This window comes from Mustela lutreola, chromosome 1 (assembly GCF_030435805.1).
Source record: "Mustela lutreola isolate mMusLut2 chromosome 1, mMusLut2.pri, whole genome shotgun sequence".
Taxonomy (NCBI): domain Eukaryota; kingdom Metazoa; phylum Chordata; class Mammalia; order Carnivora; family Mustelidae; genus Mustela; species Mustela lutreola.
The window spans coordinates 23,012,023-23,037,157 of NC_081290.1; the positions used below are offsets into that span (position 1 = coordinate 23,012,023).

Below are 25,135 nucleotides of genomic sequence, written 5' to 3' on the forward strand. Positions count from 1 at the left end.
TTTTTTTTTTTTTTTTTTTTTTAAAGATTTTATTTATTTGTCAGAGAAAAAGAGGCAGAGTGAGCACAAGCAGGGGGAGCAGCAGGCCGAGGGAGAAGCGGTTTCCCTGCTGAGCAAGGAGCCTGATACAGGACTCAATGCCAGGACGCTGGGATCACTGCCTGAGCTGAAGGCAGACACTTAACCAAATTAACCACCCAGGCATCCCTACAGCACAAATTCTTAACATTTTTAATCCCTTGGATAAAGACCATGATTGCCCCCTTTCCACAAAAGCAAACACATACATAAAATTCTACATGGTAGTTTAAGGGGTTCATAGACATTCAGATTAGAGTTTAGTGATCTATAAAAAAAGTCCTCAGTGATTTCCAAACATGATTTATAGATTGATGATGAACTATTAACACCTCTTGGTAACAATCGCTCTTTTAGAGGTGAATCTTACTGGGTACCCTGCCCACACTTACGCTGTTATAAGAAAGAAACTAGTATGGTTATCAACTAGGAGATTCCAATTTTGGAAAATTGTGGTAGGCTGAGGACTGTTAGTTTTGCTAAAACATGTATTATCAGAATTAAAAGAATTTTATGATCCACAGAGGTACCCATTATAGCTAAGTAAGATTTACCAATTCTTTCATCTGGAATGACAAAGATGACTGTACCTTTTTTTTTTCTCCGTGGGAAATTGCCCTGACATCCATCAGAGCAGCTCTCGGAAAAGGCTCCTATTTATGGTTTCCACAGTATCCCTTCATCTTATTTCATGTGTCTTCCCTACTCCCAATACCCATATCAACTCTAAACAAACAAATAAATGCAGAACAAAACAGCATCTTGGTCTATAGGTGGGGATAAATACACATCTATTTTGAGATACTGACTGCAAATAAAACACCACACCCTTAGGATTTTGTAAAGATCATAATGTAAAAGAGGACTATATTGCTCTTATCTAAGATACAAACATTTTAACTTTTTAGAACTTACGGGTTGAGATACAGATGGTCAAATAGTAGTTTAGAGCTCTATAATAGGACATTATTAGCAATTAAGAAATGTATTGGTTAACTACTTGTGACCATACAGTAGCTAAGAGATTTTAAAAGTGTCCTTATAGTAATTTCACTTCCTATAAAGAAATATTAATATGTCCATAGAGTCTACTGATCCATCAATCTAGAGAAGCACTTATTCACTAGTAAATTTTATTGTTTTGATTTAAAAACTTTCACCTTGATCTTTTTCTGAAACTAAACAAGAAATGTAAAGTTTTTCTTAAAAAAAAAAAAAAATAAAAAAAGAAGCAATGTTTTACAAATTGCCCTCTCGGATTTTCTTGTCAGCCTGCTTCAAGGAAATCCATGTGTTCAATATACTTGCTCGCAGCTTAGCCCATACCAAATGGTTGTTTAATCCAAATATCTGAGCAGCAAACTGAGCTGATCCTTCTGGAGAAAGTATGGTTGAACAGCCAAGACCTATTGGTTCAGAAAGGAAAAGACAGAATATTAACCTGTTAATTAATAATGAAAAGAGCACTTAGTAAACTTTTTTAAGTAAACTTAAAAAAAAAAAATCTCTACACCCAACATGGGGCCCTCAGATCAACGGTCCCATACTCTACCACCTGAGCCAGCCAGGGGCCCCAGTAAACCATTTTATGCTCAGAAAAGTCCTGTTGATCAAAAACAATAAAAAGCTACTGTATCATCCTTGTCTAAAGTAGGATCTGCAAAAGGAGTTCCATCTCTACTACTGGAGTGGTAAAGTGATTATTAAGAGCATTAAGTAATATTTCTCTACCAGGAACCCGTATCTTATATACAGCTATCACTATTTTTTTTTAAAAGTTTTTATTTATTTATTTGACAGAGAGCTCACGCGAGCAAGCACGCATAGCAGGGGGAGCAGCATGCAGAGGGAGAGAGAGGAGCAGATTTGCCAAGCAGGGAGCCCTATGTGGGGCCCGATGCCAGGACCCTGGGATCATAACCGGAGCCAAAGGCAGACGCTTAATGACTGAGCCACCCAGGCACCCCATCTATCACTTTTTTGCACTGAATTGATCTGCAAAGTCTACTCAGGCAGACTTTCTATTATAGCCTGGTAGTATTATACCTGTGTCACTTGAGTGAAGTACTCCTAGCTTACAGATCCAAAAGCTCCATTTCCCCAATGTTCTTGGAATTCACCAGGCTCTTTGATTCCCACTACCTCCAGTAAGAATCAAGTATATATCACAAGGCAAATTTACTACTTTATATTAATAAATTTATGTAGCTCCCTCACATACTGTGTGATATTGGTCAAGGTACTTAATGTTAACTTAGTGTCCTTATCTATTAAGATGGGAGTATTCAACAAGTTAATATAGATAAAGAACTTGGAGCAGTGCCTTATGCATAGTAAGTACTTGATGAATGAAACAGCTGATGTCAACTGTTAGCAGTAATATTCTAGGTACACGGTTCTATCTAGTAACTGAAATACCTGTGCCTACACTGCTCAGGATTCCCCTTCTAACATCAGGAAAGCTTAATTAGCAAAAAATTAGGTTATCTAGTGAGCATGCCATTAAAAAAAAGAGTTTTCAGGACTTTATAAAGGCCACTATAAAACTTTTCCTTAAAAGATTATCCCCAATTCTAGTGATTGGAATGTACAAATCTCCCAGGTTCCCTCTCTCTCCTTGGACAGTACTAGATAAAAACTGCCAAATTTTTCCTCATCACATTCTCCCTTTTCTAAACTCCACTGAGAATACCTATACTATTCCTGTGGCATAAATTTATACTTTCGTTTATAGCCATAATAAATTTTTAACTAGAGAAGTTGATATAATCAGATGTCCAGCTAAAGATCCAGTTAAAGATGGATTAATTACAAGGTATATCCCTGAAACTATATAAAGATAGCATTAAGTAGCTGAATGTTACGTTTGTTCAGGACGTATACTGAGTACAAATCAAATATGCTCAGCTGTAAAATATATTTTTATTAATGGTATCCTATTTTTTTCTATACTTGAGTTAAAGATATCTGCCAAAGCTTTAAAAAATAAAAATAAAAACAGGAGTAAAGGGAATAAAGAAAATAGACACAAACACGTAAGAACAAAGAGAGAACAGTGATTACTTTTTGTCAGCTGAAAAGGAAATGGAGTGGTAACTAAGTAGACCAAGAAAACTTTATCCTAAACTAGAAGCAGGAGAAGCAATGTGACCAATGTTAAAAAATCCATGTAAATGGACACCCTGGGTGGCTCAGTTAGTTAAGCAGCTGCCTTCGGCTCAGGTCATGATCCCAGTGACCTGGGATCTAGTCCCACATTGGGCTCCTAGCTTGGGAGGAAGCCTGCCTCTCCCTCTGCCTGCCGCTCTGTCTGCCTGTTGCTCTCTCTCTCTCTCTCCCTCTTTCTCTCTCTCTGACAAATAAATAAATAAAATCTTAAAAAAAAAATCCATGTAAAGGTTTGGGCAATCCGTGGCCCTTATACTTTTTTTTTTAAAGATTTTATTTATTTATTTGAACAGACAGAGATCACAAGTAGGCAGAGGCAGGTAGAGAGAGAGGAGGAAGCAGGCTCCCCGCTGAGCAGAGAGCCCGATGTGGGGCTCGATCCCAGGACCCTGAGATCATGACCTGAGCCAAAGGCAGAGGCTTTAACCCACTGAGCCACCCAGGCACCCCTCCCCTATACTTTTGAAGGGAGACATGGGGGTGAAAATGTAGCTAAAAAAGGAGGAACTGGTTTTAAAGTCAAGAAGCAGTTAGGCTATCAAATCTCCTGCTCCACTCTCTGTACCTGAGGAATTGCCCCTTCTGCACCATAGCAGAGTCATAAATTCTGATGAAGGGAAAAGCAGGTTTTAGTCCAGACTTCTCTGGACTGGAGGGTACAAGGCATAGCTGAGACAAGCAATGCCACAATGAAAACAGGAGGTGAAGTTTACACAAGTATTAAGATTACCAGATTCCAGAATGCTGGCAGTCAGGTTTATTTCTCAGTCAGGAGACTGAGACTAGAAAGATTCTCTGGATAATTCTAGTCACACATGAGAAAAGATCAAATGACATTCATGTAAGGGGTTATTCAAAGATCGACTCTACCAGATCACCCAACAGTGGAGCTTTTTTTATGGGGGGGGGGTAAAGATTCATTTTTTTTTAGAGAGAGAGGGGCATATTAGAGAGGAAGGGGTCAGAGAGAGAGAATCTCAAGCAGACTCCCTGCTGGGCACAGAACCTGACAAGGGACTCAAACCCACCATCCTGAGATCTTGACCCAGGCCAAAACCAAGAGTCTAATACTTAGGCAACTGAGTCACCCAGGCGCCATGGAGCCCCCTTTTGACAAGTCCCATCCCCTTGCACAGACCTTGCAACTGGTTTTTTATAGTGCCTCACTCTTAAGAACAGACAGCCAAGGATTACCAGACACCAGACAGGTGAGAAAAGGAGCTAATATGAAAGAAAAACTATAATAATTTCAGAGAGATAAAAGATATTATTGCGAAGATTAAACAAGAAAAGGATGGGGGGTGGTGGGAAGACCATAGAAGAAAAAAAAGAGCTCTTAAAAGTTCAATATGCCATAACTGGAATGAAAAACTCAATAGAAGGGTTGGAGAGGGCGCCTGGGTGGCTCAGTGGGTTAAGCCGCTGCCTTCGGCTCAGGTCATGATCTCAGAGTTCTGGGATCGAGTCCCGCATCGGGCTCTCTGCTCAGCAGAGAGCCTGCTTCCCTCTCTCTCTCTCTCTGGCTGCCTCTCCATCTACTTGTGATTTCTCTCTGTCAAATTAATAAATAAAATCTTTAAAAAAAAAAAAAGAAGGGTTGGAGAAATGTTCCAGAGTATAGCAATGAGAAAGAGAAAAGAGAAACACAAAGCTCCTATTTTTATTTTTTTAAAGATTTTATTTATTTATTTGACAGAGAGAGATCACAAGTAGGCAGAGAGAGAGGGAAGCAGGCACCCTGCCGAGCAGAGAGCCTGATGTGGGGCTCGATCCCAGGATCCTGAGATCATGATCTGAGCTGAAGGCAGAGGCTTAACCCACTGAGCCACCGAGGTGCCTCAAAGCTCCTATTTTTAATAGTAAATCCAAAAAATGAGAAAAGAAAGTGGAGGAGGAAGGAAAGTATTAAGTAACTGAAGAAAATTTCTCAGGACTAAAGAATCAGAGTTCCAGGTTTAACCAGCCCACCGAAAGCCCAAGGTGAAAATAATCATCAAGACACATTTCTGTGAAATTTAAGAAACACGGGTAGAGAAAGATCCTAGAAGTTTCCAGAAAAAAACAAAATTCACAAATGACCTAGGATCAGAATGGTAAAAAGGCACTGCAGTTTTCAGTAACTCTGGAAGTTGGAAGACAATAGAGTAATGCCTTCAAGATGCATTTCTGAAGGAAAGTAATTTTCAATCTAGAATTCCATTCCCAAATTATTGAGTGTGAGGCTATGATGGAAACGTTTTAGACGTATGAGGTCTCAAAAAGTTTACCATCTGTAGCCCTTCCTCAGGAAGTTCACTAAGAATGCTCTCCAACAAATTAAGGAGTAAACAAGGAAAGGTGAAGACATGGGACCTAGGAAACAGGAGATCTAAGACTAGAGAAGGGCAAAATGGATGTCCAGGATGATGGTTAGGAGAAATTCTGAGATAATGACAGTACAGCAGGCCTAGAGAGAAGCCAGTCCATACTTGAACAGACGGGAAGGCTCAAGTTCTTAACATTTTTGACACATCCCAAGAGCAGATTTACAATAAAATAAAAAAGCTTGGCATTTAAGAAGCAATCAAGTCTAACTGAAACAACATGGATTTTCAGGACTGGATGATCAGATAATTATCTTGGACTACGATGCGCCTACCACAATATTGTTATTCTATGAGATAATGCTCAATTGAGAAGATTTCTTTGTATGTTATTTATTCTGTCCCCTGATTTATAGAAATAAAATTTCATTTCCTTTACAGAAATAACATAATAACATTTATTTTAAAAAACTCAAAACCATGAATGATGTATTCTTAGGAGGGGAGCCCCAAATCTGGACTTGATTTATCTACAGATTTCACCAGCAGTTTATAAAAAATATAGAAGACCATGTTAAACATCATCCAGGAATGTAATTAGCCAAATCCAAAAAGGGGAAAATTCTACAGGACAAATGAAAGTGAAAAAAGGAGGATTAAAAGAGACTTAGGAGAGAGAGCGCAACTAAATGCAATGTAAGGACTGTGTTACATTTTGATTTGAACAAATCAACTGTAAAAACAAATGAGATGATCAGGAAAGCTTGAACACGGACTGAAAATTAGATGATTTAAAAAAAATTACCATTAATTTTTCTTAAGTGTGAGTATGTTATCCTGATTATGATTTCTTTTTACAGAGTTTATTTGAGAGACAATGAACGAGAGCATAAGTGAGAGAACACAAGTCGGAACAGCAGAGTGAGAGGGAGAAGCAGGCGGGGGGGGGGGGGGGGCGCGGGCGCGGCAATCCCAGGACCCAGGGATCATGACCTGAGCCATGAGCCAAAGGCAGCCGCTTAACCGACTGAGCCACCCAGGTGCCCCCATGATTATGATTTAAAAACTAGAGTTATGGCACTCCTGGGTGGTTCAGTCTGTTAAGTGTCTGCCTTGGGCTGAGATCATGATCCAGGGATCCTGGGATCAAGCCCCATATAGGGCTCCTTATTCAGCAGGGAGCCTGCTTCTCCCTCTGCCTGCTCTGCCTGCCGCTCTACCTCCTTGTGTGCTCTCTCTCGAAAAATAAATAAAATCTTTAAAAAATAATATAAAATAATAAAACCTAGAGTTCTTATTGCTTAGAGAAGCATATTTAAGTGTAAAATGCTGTGTGCTTGAAAATAATCCAGCAAAAAGGGCTACAGATATAATAAGATATTAAATGTTGAAGCTGAATAACAGGTACATAAGATTTCATGCTACTCTCTCTACTATTGTATGTTTGAAATTTTTCAGTAAACTTTTTTTTTTTGGAAGAGAGAAAGCCAGCCTGTGTGTGGGTGGGGGGTGCGGGAGGAGAAGCAAGGGAGAAAGAGAATCCCAAGCAGGCTCTACGTTCTTCACGGAGCCCAATATGGAGTCTGATCTCACAACCTTGAGATCATGACTTTAGCCGAAATCAAGAGTTGGATGTTAAACCAACTGAGCCACTCAGGTGCCCCTTTAATAAACAATTTTTAAAAATTCATGTATCCTGGGGCACCTGGGTGGCTCGCTGGTTAAGGGTCTGCGTTTGGCTCAGGTCACGATCTCAGGGTCCTGGGATTGAGCCCTGCATCGGGCTTCCTGCTCAGTAGGGAGTCTGCTTCTCCCTCTCCCTCTGACCCTCCCCGGCCCCAGCTTATATGCTCTCTCTCTCAAATAAATAAAAATCTTTAAAAAAATAGAATAAAATAAAATTCATGTATCTTACCACTGGGTAGTCGAAGAGAAGACCACACATCCTGAGCTCCCCAGTCTGGAGTGAGTGGAGGGCAGCTGATAACTGGGTATGCGGTATTACCGGACATCACTGGTCCTAAACCATTGCTTCTGCCTGCCACTGCCACAAATACAGTAGGAATGCCATCCCCTAGGGAAATAACACATTTATAATAGAATTGAAGGTAGATTTTAAGATAGGTTAAAACAAAATGCCTATGTGTCTTAACTCCTTCAGTTCCTTTATTAGTAGTCTCCAGAAAAAGCATAAATAAGACACAATTATTGCATATATATTCAATATATATTTCACTTCACCACTTATTGTATCTTAAGTAACAAAGTAGCAAAAATAAGTTTGGCCATGTTTGAGACCTATAGTATAAAGAGGACACAAGAGTATTAGTGAGGGAAAGGCTCAAAGGCCCTACTTAAAAGGATATGCTTAGGCTCACTGAAACAAAGAATGACACTACTTGAACCAGTGTCTGTCCTGGGGTCCTTCAACCCACAGGGTATAGGGAGACCTTGTTAATGGAGACTAGAGGTTCAGGGGCACATTATCAATGAAGAAAGGTCAATTCAATAATATAGTACCTAAATATTTAAGACCCTTCAATATGTTTTCTAACACATCTCTTAAACATTTCATTCTTTGGTAAATTTTTAAGTTATTCCTTTGTTTCTTACCATAGAGATTTCTAACCTGGAATCTAGTATTTTATGTATTTGCACTTTTCTGGATATTTTATGTATTTGCACTTTTCAGGCTTTCATAACTTTAACAAACAGGTCTAGGAACTTATCCCAGTTCCCTAGCCCCTCAACACCCCGCCTAAAGCCTTAATAATTATGCTCCTATTAACAATTACCTTTAGAAAGAAAACTCAGATAACATTTTCCCCAGTTGAGAAACATTTGGTTGTTCCCAGGACTCTGTTATTTTATTTTATTTTATTTTATTTATTTTTTTTTTTTAAAGATTTTATTTATTTATTTGTAAGAGAGAGAGAGAGTGAGAGCGAGCACAGGCAGACAGAGTGGAAGGCAGAGTCAGAGGGAGAAGCAGGCTCCCTGCGGAGCAAGTAGCCCGATGTGGGACTCGATCCCAGGACGCCGGGATCATGACCTGAGCCGAAGGCAGCTGCTTAACCAACTGAGCCACCCAGGTGTCCCCAGGACTCTGTTATTTTAGATCAATACTATCCCAGCAAGACATTTCTTTTAAATACCCAATTCTAAAATTATTCCTTAATTTCACATTCAACTACCCACCTCTTAGAAAAGGCTGACCACTAAAAATACTTGAAAGGATCTCTGCTTCAACCTCAGACCTCCCAAATTGATGTGGGGCCTATCTTCTGTTGGAGCATATTAGAAACAATACTCCAGGGGCTTCTTATTAGATAAAAACTCATTCTAGCCTTTATTTCCCTTCCCTGTTTCACTTTCTTTTGGTGGGTGGGGGCCTCTACTCTTTTGTTTATTCATTCTTAACATTTTTTTAAAAAACTTGAATGCCATCAACACACAACACTGCATTATTTTCATGTGTACCCATGCTGCATTTTCAATTCTTTTTCCCTGAGGCATTCTAAGTGCCTAGAGCATCTTACACTCTTTGGAAGCAAGTATAATAAACTTTGGAACTTTGGAACTGTGGCAAATTCTTTTTCAGCATTATTAGTCCAAACATAAAATTTTTTGGCAAATCCTGAAATACTCTAGTTATGTGATATTTACCTTCATATTCTGCTTTAATCCTCAGAGTTTCATCTGGCCCTTTATGGGCAGATGTTACCCGAAGTTCACATGGAATGCCAAAATTTCCACAAGCCTTCTTTATTTTTTCACAGTGACTGAGATCAGAAGTTGAGCCCATCAATACTACAACTCTGCACTGGCTTTCTGATTTCAGAAGCAACTAGAAAAGAAAAACATGGATATGCAAAAGAAAACAGGAAAAATCGTCAAATACAGAATTGAGTACCATAAGAATAATTAGTTTACAGAGCTATAATAGAGTGAAATTATAACTGGACAGAATATTTTCTTTCTTAAAGTCCAAAGTCAAGACAGAGACAAAAAGGACAAAATGATAATTCATTTTTCAAAATAACCTCTTTACGGAAAGGGAAGCAGTTTTCATAATTAAGACCTAAAGAGTAATAAGAATTTTAATCAGGTAAGTTATACTTATTATTATGATATAAAGGAAAGATAAATGCACAACCCTTCTAATTAATACTCATGAAGCTATAATATAAAATATTTCATCCTAAGATTTTAGTCCATTGTGTTTAATGGAGGTTTTAAGGCATAATCCGCCAAAATAAAGAGATCATATTATAAACCTTCTTTAAGTTAGTTGCTTAGAATTGAAAATACATGTTTCCAAGGAAATGAGGTCTTGAAAACTGGCTATGACCCTTGCATAACCATAAATCCCATTCAATTTTCATGGAATTATAGTAATAATACTATAAATCTAAAAGATTTGAGGGGGAGGGAGAACACGCAGGGGAGCAGGCGGAAGGGCAGAGGGAAAGGGAATCTCAAGCATAATCGCCGCTGAGTGCAGAGCCTGAACAGGGCTTGATCCCAGGACCATGACCTCATGACCTGAGCAAAAATCGAGTTGGATGCTTTACGTCATGACTGAGCCACCCGGGCACCCTGACAATACCATACCATAAATCTTAAAAGTGACATTTAAATGGCACATGGAGTTCTAATTCTGAACTCTACTTATGGAGCCCATGCTAGTACAACTCTGAGTAGCGGAGCAGCAGTGGAGAGGTGGGTAGGAAATGTAAGGGGCAGGGAGGAGACAGGACTCTAGGTCTCCCCATAGAATCTGGGAGTGTACTGGCCAGTTTAACAACAGGGGGTTTCAGTATGTCACTGAGGATAGTTCAGGTGGTACATTTCTTAAGGGTGTTCTTTTTTTTTAAACCACTGGGGAAAAGGACACCTGGGTCTCTTCACTGGTTGAGTGGATGACTCCATTTTAGCTCAAGTCATGATCTTACAGTCCCTATGTCAGGCCCTCTGCTCAGGGGGGCGTCTGCTTCATGATTATCTCTCTCCCTCTTGCTCTCCCTCCACGCACATGGACGCATGTGTGCACACACACACTCTCTGAAATAACTGGGGAAAAAAAAACTGCGCCTTCTCATTTTTATTTTTTTTTAAACATTTTATTTATTTATTTAGAGGGCACATGCAAGCAGGGGGAGGGAGAAAGAATCGGAAGCAGACCCTGCGCTGAACAGAGAGCCTGATGTAGGTTTTGACTCCATGACCCTGAGATCATGACTCGGGCTGAAATCAAGAGTCAGATGCTCAACTGACTGAGCCACCCAGATGCCCCTATTGTCCTTTTTAAAGCAGATTTTCTTGGAGAAAAACACAAAACAGCATGGGTTTACTACAAAAGTTTTACCTCCACTCTTTCTGCAACCCACTCAAAGTTTTTCTTCACCATCTGGAGCCCTTCGGGAGTTACTTCCTTTAGGTCACGATATGACTAGAAAATAAGATAGAAAGTTTAGAATACAGATATCCTACTAGTAATACTCTTGCTAAATGAACTTATTTGATTTCTGAGTTTTGGTTAGACTACAAAAAGCCTGCATAGCAAGGAATATGTCTGAAAATGGATCTGAACCTATAAATTCATTTCCTGAATTAGAGTACAGGAAGTTCTGACAGTGAAGTACACCTGCATTTTCATTTAAGGTTAAGTGTTTTCTACACTAGTAACTAGGACTAACTGCCCTGACAATTCTTGTGTATTTAGAGAGCAACTGTCCTAATTGTATTTTTCATAGGACAGAGCAGAAATGGAACCTGGTAATATCCAGAACACCTGGATCCAGATTGGCCCTTATTCTTGTAATTATGAAGACCCATCCTCTAGCACCTTAATTTTCAATTGTCCAAATAAGGATGACACTTGTTCTGTGTGACAGTCATAATAAATGAGTTATCTGTTCTGTAAATGCAAAGTATTATTCCTATTTTTTTTTCAGGATATAGGAAATGTAAGAGATATTTATCTTTAGAAGTAAATAGCAATCAACTTGGTTCTTATCGTATGGAATAACAGTTGCCTTTTCTTTTCCTCCCATCTTCCTAGTCACCCCTTCTTGCCTGATCAGGCAAAGGATAAAAAAAAATCCTGAAGGATTACCTGTTTATCTTTCTGTTGGCTTCGATCTCCTGATGGCCAGAGTCTCCAGGAATCATTATCAATAACATCAGCAAGAACAATCTCTTTGGTGGTTATATCAACACCAAATTCAATCTAGAAATAGTGTATCACCAAAGAAAAGTTTTCAAAACTCTACAACTGAAGACATTTTTCAGTTATAATATTTACTCTCAAATCTGTATTTTATTTGTACCTTCATATCAACCAATGTACAGTTCTGCGGCAACCAGGCTTTCTCCAATATTTCAAAAATAGCCTGTGTAGCATGATTCATGATATCCACTTCAGTCTGGCCTATAACAAGTCCAGCAAAGCAAAATTTTGCAGCAATTAGCTGTTCCTCAGACCACTGTGGATCATTGTTGGCATCATCCTGAAAATAAAGTATAGGAGTACAATTAATTTAAATATAAAAATTTTGAACTTCTTAAAATTTTTTTTAATTTTATTTATTTTATTTTTTTTTTTTAAGATTTTATTTATTTATTTATTTGACAGAGAGAAATCACAAGTAGATGGAGAGGCAGGCAGAGAGAGAGAGAGAGAGAGAGAGGGAAGCAGGCTCCCTGCCGAGCAGAGAGCCCGTTGCGGGACTTGATCCCAGGACCCTGAGATCATGACCCGAGCCGAAGGCAGCGGCTTAACCCACTGAGCCACCCAGGCGCCCCTGAACTTTTTTTAAAAAGATTTTTTTTATTTAACAGAGAGAGACACAGCAAAGAGAGCGAACACACGCAGAGGGAGTGGGAGAGGCAGAAGCAGGCTTTTCATGGAATAGGGAGCCCAATGCGGGGCTCGATCCCAGGACCCCGGGATCATGACCTGAGCCAAAGGCAGACACTTAACAACTGTGCCACCCAGGAGCCCCCCAAATTTTGTATTTTTGAGATAAAATGAAGTTCTTTTTTTCTTTGACCGTGAATTTCTCAGAAATATTTATTTTCTCTAAGGACTTAATTTCTGACATGCCCTTTAATTCACAATTAAATTCATAATTTAATTATTTTTAATTTGTCTAGTTTTTTTTTAAGTTTGTCTAGTTTTAATAGCTACTTTAAAATTTAAGATATTTGGTAACTTATTCCAGCTGATAAAGTATTTGAAAGAATTTGCTCTCTCTCTCTAAACTAATTTAAAGAGAAGTTTGTGATCTTTTTCTTTATCTGAGTCAACAAAGATAGTAAGAAGGCCAATGCACACTTTAGTCCACTAAATCTCTCCAGGATGCAGTTTTCATAATCTCCTGAACTTTCTTTTAAGATTTTATTTGATAGAGTGCGCACACAAGTAGGCAGAGTGGCAGACAGAGCGGCAGGCAGAGGGAGGGAAGCAGGCTCCCCGCTGAGCAGAGAGCCTGATGCACACAGCTCGATCCCAGGACCCTGAGATCACGACCTGAGCTGAAGGCAGAGGCTTAACCCACTGAGCCACCCAGGCGCCACCCCCCCTTTTTAAAAGATTTTAAATAATCTCCACACCCAATGTGGGGTATAGAGGGTAAGATCACAATCCTGAGATCAGGAGTTGCACACTCTGCTGACTGAGCCAGCCAGTCACTGCTCTTCACCTCATTTTTAATAAAAGTTTATGTAAGACTATAAGTTTTGAGGATATTATTTAATAATTTAAGAGACTTTATATAAAGATATTAGTGAAAAAAATAATTCCATTTTATTCTAAGTAGTGTTACAATTTCACATGAAATTTTTCTTTTATGAATTCTGGATTTGTATTATAAGAATAAAATAAACATTTTAAGGTACACAGTTCACTGATTATACTTGATCTGGGCCAGAAGAGGGAGAGGCAATTTTAGTTCCCTTTTTAAAAATGCTACACAAGGAACTTCTGGGTGGCTCAGTTGATTGAGCATCTGACTTTAGCTCAGTCATGGTCCCAGGCTGCTGGCACTGAGCCCTGCATAGGGCTCCCTGCTCAGCAGGAGTCTGCTTCTCCCTCTCCCTCTGCCTGCCACTCCTCCTGTTTGTGCACTCTGTCAAATAAATAAAGTCTTAAAAGAAAAAAGTGCTACACAAGGTGCACCTCAGTGGCTTGGTCATTTGAACATTCAGACTTGACTCCAGCTCAGGTCCTGAACTCAGGGTCGTGTGATAGAGCCCCATGTCAGGCTCTCTGCTCAGTATGGAGTCTGCTTAGGATTCTTTCTCCCTTACTCTCCCTCCTTCTTTGTTCCTCTCACCGTGTGCTTACTCACCATCTCCCTCTTTCTCTCTCAATAAATAAATAAAATCTTAAAAAAAAAAAAAAAAAGAAACAATAAAAATACTATATAGACATTACTCCTGACATTGGAACTATTCTTAACAGCATGAACAAAGAGGGAAAGAAAAAGGCAGTTTTATTTTTTGTTGTTGTTGTTTTTAAAGAGTTTGGTTATTGATTTGTCCAACAGAGAGAGACAGCACAAGTGGGCGCAGCAGGTAGAAGGCAAATCAGGTTCCCCGCCGACCAAGGAGTACTGGATGTGGGATGCGGGACTTGATCCCAGGACTAGGGATCATGACCTGAGCTGAAGGCACACACTTAACCGACTGAGCCACCCAAGCCATCCCGAAAAGCAGTTTCAATAAAGAAAACCAATACAAATTTATAATCACTGATTCCTACAACTTCATTACGTTTTTGCTTGTAAGAGATATGGGTAATAGTTTTTCTGTATCTGAATATAAAAAGATCCCTTGTATTTGCCTTTATTTCAAACTCTTTAAAAATTTAAAAAGTTTCTGAATTGTTACTTTTCTTCCTAATAACTAATATTTTAAAAAAATTATTTATTTCATTTAAATAATTTAAGATAATTTAAAAGATTTTATTTAGTTTTAACAACATTTAAATCTTTTGGCTTTGAAATTATGTTTGTTGCTATATTATAGTAAGACACACAAGCACAGAATAATTACCTTGAAAAACAGCTCCACTTTAGGTGGGTAGAACTTATATCCCTCCTTGACACCAGGATTTCTTTTGAGAAAAGAACCAGTTGCTATTCTTCTACAGACCCATTCAATTGGAATCATTTCACACTTAGGTGCAATGAAAGCTGTCTCCCCACATTTTCTGGTGAAAGCAGTTTTGATACCTACATATTGACAAAAAGTTTTTAAAAAAGCATTAAAGTTGTATTAAAAAAGGTAGATCTGAGGCATAATAAAACAGCTGTTTACAAAAAACAAAATGAAACAAAACCCTATCTAGCCAAATGGGTTATCCCTAAATGGTACTATCAAAAATAAATTAACTTTTATTAAAAGTAGTAGAAAAAAATTATTAGTATGGCTTTCTTACTGCTCTTCAAAATATTAAAGAATATTTCATTTTAATGTTGCATGGGAAAGTATATAGTGGATCAGAAGGTCTGGGTCCCAGTGTCTTTACCATTCATTCATTCATACATTCAAAAATGCTTTTGAGAAATTTCTCTGCCACCCAACTTTGTATAAAGCATGTAACTCACCTAAGTGATACTAAATTACCTTTAAATCAGATTTGGTTATACGATTCTCATAATTGACAGTCCAGTATTAAATGGGCCTTATTTATAAAAAATATATATATTTATATATATTTATATATAATATAATATATATTACATATATATTATATATATATTACATATATATTATATTATATATAAATATTTAAATATATATTATATTATATTATATACTTTTAATATATTATATATTATACATATATATTATATATGTATAAATATATGTATAAATAAATATATATATTTTAAATATATACGTTAAATATATATATATATTTTAAATATATATATAAATATACAATTAAATTATATATTTAAATATTTTATATATATGGCCTTATTTATAAAATATCAATCTACTTGGGGCACCTGGGTGGCTCAGTGAGTTAAAGCCTCTGCCTTTGGCTCAGGTCATGATCCCAGGACCCTGGGATCGAGCCCTGCATTGGGCTCTCTGCTTGGCGGGGAGCCTGCTTCCTCCTCTCTTTCTGCCTGCCTCTCTGCCTACTTGTGATTTCTCTTTGATCTTCACAAATAAATAAATAAAATCTTAAAAAAAAAATCAATCTATTTAATCACAATCTATTTAATCAGTCTATTTAATCACAATCAGGTACAGCCCTGCATTTTGGATCACACTTTTTCTTAATATTTGAAGAAAATAATCCCTGGAAAAAAGTACTCAACAGCTAGCAACGAGAACATAGTGGCCAATTTAGATAAAAAGCTAGCTTGTGATGGGAGCTATTTTACTTGGGGATGTTGGAAAATAACCTCTAAGGATAGCTATATCATGAACCACACAATCCAGCAATCCTACTCCTGGGTATTCCAGGTCCTAACACTGCAGCTTAAGATGAGCATTATTAATGTCAACCCATAACGGTTTCCAAGAGATGCTACAGGATTACTCTGTGCTGCCATATAACAACATACATATGTATTTCCCTACATGAAGGGAATCTACATTTATGTAAGACCTGCACTATTGGGGCACCTGGGTGGCTCAGTGGGTTAAGCCACTGCCTTTGGCTCAGGTCATGATCTCAGGATCCTGGGATCCTGCTCAGCAGGGAGCCTGTTTCCTCCTCTCTCTCTCTCTCTGCCTGCCTCTCTGCCTACTTGTGATCTCTCTCTATCAAATAAATAAATAAAATCTTAAAAAAAAAAAAAAAACCTGCACTATTCTAAGTGTTTTATGTTATCGCATTTAACCATAAAATTTTTCAGATAGCTATCACTACATTTTACAGTGATAGAAACAGGGGCTCAAAGTAGTTAAGTAATCTGACATGTTGCCAATCAGTAATGGTGCCTGGACCAGTTTCAAAACCTGCATTTTCTCTGTACTCTCTCTGGGTTTCATCAGTAAGATTCAATTGAAACAGGGAATTGTAATATGCTGCATGAACAGGAACTCTGGAAAAGAGTAAGAATGTAAGTAAATGGTCATTTTAACTCTTAAAGAACGACTGAGCTCATGTTAATGGATAGGCAAATGATTTATATCAGTCCTCAACTATAGGTGTTAACTACATGCCTGACTTTAAGAGTCCTTCCTTTTAAGATCTGTGAATCTTTAGATATACATGCTCATTTCTCTAGCTTGAAAGACTACTATCCAAATCTACTGTTCAAATAGAAAGAATAGTTACTTTTACTCAGAGGAAAACTCCTCCTCACATCTGAGAGAACCAAAAGCACAGAAGCAATCTACAGTAATGATTTAGTACAGGAAAAAAAAATTGCTACCCCCCCACCAAAAGATTCAGTTTAGATGATACAATGATTGTTTCTAATATACATGCTAATCATCTTAACAAATTTCATGACTGGGTGGGAGGCATGAGCAAAAGAACTCTCCCCCATGTCTCACTGTTTGCAGAATGTAAGACTCTAAGAAAGGGGCGCCTGGGTGGCTCAATCGTTAAGCATCTGCCTTCAGCTCAGGTCATGATCCCAGGGTCCTGGGATCAAGCCCCACATCGGGCACCCTGCTCTGTGGGAAGCCTGCTTCTCTCTCTCCCACTCCCCGGCTTGTGTTCCCTCTCTCGCTGTGTCTCTCTGTGTCAAATAAATAAAATCTTAAAAAAAAAATTATTAAGAAAATGTCACTTCATACTCTGAATTACAATGGCAGTGTCTGACAGGAAATCAGCCCACATATCCTTAGGGCCACCCACCCATGTATTAAGCTTGCCTGGCTACTCAATCTGTGGTTTAACAACTGCAGGACTTACACCCATTATCACTACTAACACCTAAACATAATTATGGTAGGTTTCTGTGGGGGAACTGAGACTTTATAAGGTTAAGTATTGAGACTAAATCCAATCACAAGTAGGCGGAGAGGCAGGCGGGGGTGGGAGGAAGCAGGCTCCCTGCTGACAATGCGGGGGCTTGATCCCAGAACCCTGAGATCATGACCTGAGCTGAAGGCACAGGCTTTAACCCAATGAGCCACCCAGGCGCCCCAAAACCTGAAGAACATCTTTCAACATTTCTGTGAACCAAGAAGTTTTAGTTATGTTAACGGTGCCAATACAGTAGTTTAAAGATAATTGTTGGTAGGGCGCCTGGGTGGCTCAGTGGGTTAAGCCTCTGCCTTCGGCTCAGGTCATGATCTCAGGGTCCTGGGATCGAGTCCCGAATCGGGCTCTCTGCTTAGCAGGGAGCCTGCTTCCTCCTCTCTCTCTGCCTGCCTCTCTGCCTACTATGATCTCTGTCAAATAAATAAATAAAATCTTAAAAAAATAATGATTATAAAGATAATTGTTGGGAGTACTTCATTTAGGATTACAAACTTTCCCAACTTTCTCAGACACAGGATTTTCAGAGTCAAAACTGGGAAAGTCCTGGACAGAGACAATTTGGGTCACCTTAATTCACTTTCTGTTAAGGCCACAAAGTGCAGTGAATACTCCCTTACTGAATAAGCAAATACAAACTTGGGCCTGTACTTATATTCTGTTATTTAGAAATATATATATACCTATATATATATATCTATATATATATCTCTCTCCATAACTATGTATAACCACCATGGAAACACAGGAGCTAATTTATTTTTATTAACAATTATAGTATTAAGCAACTTTTTAAAATTTTAACATGTATAGGGAGAATGAGATAGCTTGGCAAGTTAAAAATGGACCACTTATCCGTACTGCAAAAGGAACCTAAAATTAGTTTGATGCTCTCTGTAGCAATCAACTCAAGACACTGAGAAAACACCTATCAAGGAAGCCTTTAAATAAAAATCCTAAAATCATATTATTTAGGAACTTTGGGAGGTCCTTTAAATTTATACAACATACACACTTTCCATGTATAGAGGGATTTATGATGTAGATGACAAATTAGGCTGGCAAACATTTTTCTCCCCACACTACATTAAAAATGTTCCACAGAAAACAAGGAAAGAAGAAAACTATTCAAGAACCCATTCTGTATGGAAAGAACAGATTTAATCTGAACTACCTTGTTATTTTGCGGAAGGCAGGTACCTCTATGCTTTCTGGAAATAAAGGTATTAAATTCCCCTTTGGATTTAGAAGATTAATTTAAGAGATTATGGACATACATTGAAGATCTTGCACGTTTGGCTCCATGCCACCACAATAAAGCAAATCAAATGAATTTTTTGGTTTCCCAGTGCATATACAAGTTATATTTATACAATACTGTGGCCTATTAAGTGTTTGATAGCATGTTATCTAAAAAACGTATATGTTAGTTAAAAAATACTTCATTGCTAAAAAACGCTATCATCTGAGCTTTTTTAGCAAGTTGTGATCACTGATCACAGTTCACCATAACAAAATACTGAGAAAGTTGGAAATATTGAGAGATTTGCCAAAATGTAGCAGCAACATGAAGAGAACAAATGCTGTTGGAAAAATGGCGCCAACAGACTTGCTCAATGCAGGGGCAGGGTTGCCACAAACCTTCCATTTGTAAAAACAAACAAATAAACAAACCCCAACAATATCCAGGAAACAAAATAAAGCAAAGTGCAATACAACAGGGTTCGCCTGTTAACAGTTACTGGAAGCTCTAAGAATTGAAAGGGATAGTAAAAGACAAAATTATTAAATTATAAAAATTAGAACTGGGAAAGTAAAAAACAAAGCTTTTTTTTATTACATAGATAAGGAATCAGAGGCTTCAAAGGTTGAGCAGTCCAAAGCAATGAGGCCTCTTACACTGGAAGAAAAGAGCTCAAATCTTTTATTAGCGAGATTTCATATACTACAGACAAATCAGCATTGACTGAACCCCTGAAGAAAAGCCCGTTATCTTAATTCCCCTTTCTTTACTCCAAGTGCCCTCCACAGAATGTTTTGATCTAGTCTTTTTGAATAGATGTCTCTATAGGAAATGGTTTTCTTTCAGTTTTAGAGTAGGAGGTAACCCTGGAGATCTTTCATTGAGTTCAAATCCCTCGCTTGGGGCAGAATGAGAAGGTGTGGTAGCAATCTTCAAATACTTTTCAGGGCTTTCAAGTGGAAAAGGGATTTGAAATTCTGTCTTATCTCCAAGGATAAGAGCAAAGAATAACTGTATAGAATTGCAAGTACCAAATTTCAACTCCTCAATTGGAGTTGCCTAATACCAGAACAGGCCTCCTTCATAGATCAGTCTCTCCCAGGATGTCTTCCTAGGAGAGAAAAGTTAAAGAGACGATATGCATGCCAGACAAAGACTGTAGCAAACTGTTAAGATTCCTTAACTAAAGGATACTGCTTACTAATTCCAAATTACATATTGTAGTGAAATTTAAGACTTCCTGGTTTGATTCAAGTAACTTTTTGAGACATTGCCAAACAACATGTTCTTAATCCAAATAATGTCATCTCCCCATGAAAGAGATCGGGGGTGTGTGTGTGGGGGGGCAACATTCAAAAGGGAGGAGATTCTGCGGGGAGCCACTTACTTGTTTTCCTGTAACAACTGAAAAATATAACTGGTAGTCAACATGTTGTTAACCCAAATAATACCATTTCCCCATGAAAGGACCAACATGTGCGTGTGAGAGAGAATGTGAAAGCAGAGGCTATCAGGAGAGCCACTTACCTGCTTCCTTTAACAACTGAAAAATACAACTGGTAGTTTTATTTGAGATTGCAGCTTTTCCTTCCAGATGATTCTTTCTGGCTGCATTTCCTGCTGTTATCTGGTCCTTGGACTGCAGGAGGACTTTTCCTGGACTATCTGGCAATTCATAAACTTCTTTTGTTTTACCCTCATAGAGTTTCTTACCAATATTCAGTACTGTGGAGATAAAATGGAGACATCAGATTCAGAAAAAAATTTCCTAATTGAAGACTAAGTTATCTAGAATGATCAGAGAACACAGAATGGTTAAGGAATAATTTTAACAAAAAATTCATTCATCTGCATAGAACCTTATACCCTACAAAGTATTTTCATAGGTATCATCTTTGATTCACGTAACTGTGTGACAAGCCATAGTTATGCATGTAACTGAATTATGTGGGGCTTCGGGCTGAAAATCTAAACAGAACTTTTACTCCCCCCAAAACTTAAAGCCTACCATTGATCAGAAGCCCTGCTGATAACATTAAATGGCTGATTAACACATATTTTCTAAGTTCTATGTATTTTATGCTATATTCTTACAATAAAGTAAACTAGAGAAAAGAAAAAAATCTTAAAGAAAATGTATTTGCAGTACTGTGTGGTAGTAATCGGAGGAAAAAAGTCCATAGGTAAGTGGACCCGTGCAGTTCAAATCTGTGTTGTTCAAGGGTCAGCTGTATACAGATTAGAAAACTAAGTATCAAAATGCTAGAGGTCATGCCGTTAGGAAATGGCAGAGCCAGACGAAATCCTATGTCTTCTGATAACACATTCTTTGCTCTTCCCACTATCAACCCTGCCTCTCTCATAGCAGAACTGAAGTAGAACTACTTTACATTAACATAACAGTATTTTCACATATGTATTTACAATACAATTAACTAGCTTGCAGTGGGAAAAAAATTGCTTATTTTCTGAGCCTTCCTCTTGGCATGACAGGCAAAATCGTTAAGTTGAGCCAAAAGGGTTTCTTGATTTTTAGTTAAAGTGCAAGGGGAGGCACTCCCATCCACTGAAGTTAGCCCATTTCTAAGCACCTCTATTAATCTTTCTTCCTTACTCCCAGTGTTAATACTTTCTCCACACCAACAAATGTGGGAAATGGTGAGGAAGTAAGGACAAGGGAATCCAATTTATTGCAGGTCACAGACCTAAAAAAGTAGAGTTTGGTCATTAGAAAGAATGATTTAGATGAAGGTCAAAGATAAATGTTAAGTCCTTAAACTTAACATTTCCAAGGGGAGAAATCACTCCTCATGCTCCTAGAACAGACTCAATCTCAGCATTGGCATTTTTTAGTGCCCATGTACCAGGTACACTAGGGCTATACCAATACACAAGACAGAGTTCCTACTCTCAAGCAACCAAGTCTAAAGGAAGCTGAAATTAAACAGGACATCATATTAATTATGATGTGAGAAATACACAGTTTGTGGGATCACAGGCTCACAGCAGGCCCACCTAACCTAGTCTAGACACTAGAGCAGGAAGTCTGGAACAAAGTAAGGTTGAGTTTGAGATCTAAGGCAAGGATAAACATTTAGTCAGAAAAGGGAAAGGGGTTAGTAGTGGTGCTGAAAAAAAGACCATGGGGTAACCATTCATGGCAGGACGTCAGTAGGGTTGGAGCTGTGTGTGTGTGTGTCTGCACACGCACGCTCATAGTGAGGGAGAGCAGCAGCTACAGAGTAGGAAAGAATGGCAGAACTCAGCAGTGGTCAGATCACCAGTTAGTGGAGGTGACCATTAAACAAACCAGTTATAATTCAGTTTAATAGTTACTGCTGCAGGGTACCTAGAGGATGAATTCCCATCCTATTGTAATGTCCTGATTCACTGACAAGGTTTAAAAGGCTCCTCAATTTAGGGCCTCAGCTTAGTGCACCAACTTCAGATTTCTCTATTCCAGAACTCTAATTTCTATAACTGAATTTCTAGATCCCACTCCCAGACTTTTGACATGCTCTCCCTAGACCCAAACAGTGTTTCCTTTCCTTGCATTTCACTATTCATCCCTCAGGCCTCATACATCATGTTGACTGTGTTTCGATTTTATCCTAACAACCACCATGTGGCTTTTAAGCACTTTAGCAAAATGACAGATTTCTATATTAGATTAAGTCGATGATTTTTTCCCCTAAATTCAATTTTTCTGTGTGGAAGACAATGTACTGACCAGCCAGCACAACCAATTTGGTTCACCATAAATTTAGAAACTGGGTGTGTGGGGGGGCAAAAGTTTTATCAGCATAAACGTCACATACAAGAGATCTTTTCTGAGGACCTAATCACTCGTAGATAAAAAGATTATGTAAACAGGATAACTGTAAAGTGAATCAGGGCAAGTTTTGGCCTGGTGCTTTTGGAGCTCTTCTGAATCATCGTGGCATCAACAGACTAAAAAACACACACACAAAATCGGGACCACAAAAAGTAAATTTTTCAGTAGATTCAAATATTAACTTTGGAAAGAGCAGGCTATTGACTTCACAGGAAAAGCAAGATTTTGAATAATCACTACATACGTTCCTGTGGTTGTTTTGCAGCGACTATTGATTACCAGTATGATTTCCAGGCACCTCTCCAACCCCCGTCCATTTCTTTGTAATCCCTCTCTTCCCCTACTTTGTTCTTTTCCCCAACCCGGAGCCAGTTCCGAGTATTTCAGAAAGTTCGGCGAGGTCGGGGAGCGCTGGGTTTCCTACGCCTCGGTTGGCGGGGCCCGGGCCACGTGTTCGCCCGCCCAGCGGCCTAGAGGGGCGGCTGCGCGACCAGGCACAGCTCAGGAGGACAGGAGGGCCGCTGGGCACTCAGGTGGCGGCGAGTGCGCCAACTCCAGCCCGGGGTGGGGGAAGGGGGACGGGAAGCCCGCGGAGGGCAGGGAGTCCCCGGCAGATGCCTGTTACTCACCCTCAGCTGTCGCCATTATTCTGCGTGGGCTGGGGGCAGCGGCCGCGCCGGGAAGAGAGGAAAGACTCTGGAAAAGAGGAGTGGTCACAGAGGCTCACGGGGCGGGGAAGGGAAGGCGGCCCACAGACACACCCCCGGCCAGGCCTAGTACTGCCGGGCGCCCACACGCGCTCTCCGCTCGCAACACAGCCTGCAGCCACCGAACCCCCGAGGTCTCTGCCACGCAAGAGCAACTTCGACTCCCGGCGCTGGCTACACCCCCCGAGACTTCCCGCCGCGCAGGCGCAGAGACACAGGCCGTCCCCCCCCCTCACCCCAGTGCGCGGGCGCTGTTCCAAAAGAGGCGAAAAGTGGCGCGCGTTGGAGGCCCCTCCCGATTCTACAGAGGCTCGCTGACCGGCTCCCTTCTCCGCGGCGAGAGCCGATCATAGGTTGGAGCGTACCAAGTAGTGACGGCCGGGGGAAAGCATGTGAGGAGGGCCATACAAAGTTTACATCCTCTGGGACAGAAGTGACGTTAACCCTACTACTCTCATCACCCCAGTCTTGGGTGTTAGAAAATAACGGAGAATTCCACGTGCAGAGAAAGTACGTCCCCGCAGGGAGCCGGAGGAGGACTAGCTCCACCCCCAGCAGTCTTGGCTCCTCCTCTCCGCCGCGGAGCCTCTCCCTCCCTCCTCACTCATTGGTGCAGCCTGAGGGGGCGGGGCAGGGTGTGCTGGAGGGGAGCGCTAATCACGCTTACTTTGGGAAAGCGCGCGCCGCCGCAGTAGCGAGGGTCGAGCGGCTGGGGAGGAAGCGAGCCTCTGAGGCGTCCGGGCCGAGCGGGCAGCTGGTTGGTGCTCAGGCCCCTGCTGCGGCGGCAGGTCCCTCCACGTGCTTTCGGCGGCGACATGGAGCTGGAGGAGTTGGGAATCCGAGAGGAATGTGGCGTATTCGGGTGCATCGCCTCAGGAGAGTGGCCCACGCAGCTAGATGTGCCGCATGTGATCACTCTGGGACTCGTGGGGCTGCAACACCGGTGAGCAACCGGCTGAGGGGTGGGGGTGGCGGCGCGTCTGCTTCTCCTTCAGCCCAAGCCGTTTCCACGGGTTAGCGACCTCGTGTGCGCCTGAGGGCCTGGAGACCGACCTCTGTTGCCTGGATTGATATCTGCCTGTGGCATCAGCTAGGTTGCCAAGGCGTGCGCGGGCACCACCTTGCATCCCTGGACTCGCTGCTCCCCCCCAAACCCTTAATGCTCTTTAGGGCTTCCCCCCCTTCCCCGGTGTGTGCACCCCTCATGAGTCCGGCCAGTTTGTAAGTGTCCGGTTCTCTAGGGTTGGCGGAATCGGGACTTCCCCCACTACTTGCCGGTTTTAATCTTGCAGAGCCTGGAGCTGCTTTTGTGAAGGTCTGTGAGGGGTGGCTGCTGGTTGAGGTCCTGCAACACGTTGAGGTGTTCTCGCGGAACCTTCGACACTTTTGTTTGCAAGGGCAAACAAAACAAGCCTTCGACAGCTTTTGTTTGCAAGGGCAGAGCTTTTGAACAACTTGTGGATGTGAACGTAGTCATAGCTGTGAGAATTTAGGGATTCTAAGGTTCAGACCCTGGGAAACAGAGCTACCTGCTATTCAGAACGAAGTACCGGTTGCAGATCTCCTATGAACAAACTAAGGGAAAATAAGCCAGTCACAGGAAATAGTGCATCCGCAAAAGAGTCACGGGTTTCAGATAATGAAGGAGAAGTTTGTAGTAAGAGGATGCCAAAGAAACAACTCCCTTCTTTAAAAGAGGGGAAGGAGAGCAGTTCCTGTATGACTAGATACATACTGGTTTTTGAAAAACTGGTAGATCCCTTTGAGTTAAAAAATAACTTAAGTGATCCTTCCGTTTCTTACTACCTGGCATTTGATCTAAACGTAGGTTTGACATTC

General features: G+C 40.2%; 2 protein-coding genes and 1 long non-coding RNA gene across 8 annotated transcripts in view; 2 read left to right on the forward strand and 1 right to left on the reverse strand.

Moving 5' to 3' along the window:
- PAICS (phosphoribosylaminoimidazole carboxylase and phosphoribosylaminoimidazolesuccinocarboxamide synthase) overlaps nt 1-25,135 on the reverse strand; it is a 47,667-nt gene continuing 22,532 nt past the window's right edge. For 4 of the 6 annotated variants that reach the window (XM_059160643.1, XM_059160634.1, XM_059160626.1 and 1 more), the window contains 9 exons: nt 23,219-23,285; nt 20,282-20,479; nt 14,610-14,788; nt 11,882-12,061; nt 11,668-11,781; nt 10,918-11,001; nt 9,216-9,396; nt 7,465-7,623; nt 1-1,484 (listed from right to left, as the gene is read on the reverse strand). In XM_059160643.1, the coding sequence (XP_059016626.1) occupies nt 1,318-1,484; nt 7,465-7,623; nt 9,216-9,396; nt 10,918-11,001; nt 11,668-11,781; nt 11,882-12,061; nt 14,610-14,788; nt 20,282-20,479; nt 23,219-23,285 (1,329 nt within the window). In that variant the 3' untranslated portion in view covers nt 1-1,317. Of the gene's footprint in view, nt 1,485-7,464; nt 7,624-9,215; nt 9,397-10,917; nt 11,002-11,667; nt 11,782-11,881; nt 12,062-14,609; nt 14,789-20,281; nt 20,480-23,218; nt 23,286-23,532; nt 23,638-23,661; nt 23,793-25,135 lie in introns of those variants that run through there. The other 2 variants (XM_059160652.1, XM_059160660.1) reach the window with 2 other exon arrangements.
- LOC131823858 (uncharacterized) lies at nt 9,393-11,476 on the forward strand. The gene is made up of 2 exons (XR_009350682.1): nt 9,393-9,657; nt 11,306-11,476. It is a non-coding gene; the product is annotated as an uncharacterized LOC131823858 (long non-coding RNA).
- The window catches only part of PPAT (phosphoribosyl pyrophosphate amidotransferase), a 37,260-nt gene continuing 36,078 nt past the window's right edge, over nt 23,954-25,135 (forward strand). The window contains exon 1 of the mRNA XM_059160682.1: nt 23,954-24,239. Within this exon, the coding sequence (XP_059016665.1) occupies nt 24,112-24,239 (128 nt within the window). The 5' untranslated portion in view covers nt 23,954-24,111. The remainder of the gene's footprint in view (nt 24,240-25,135) is intronic.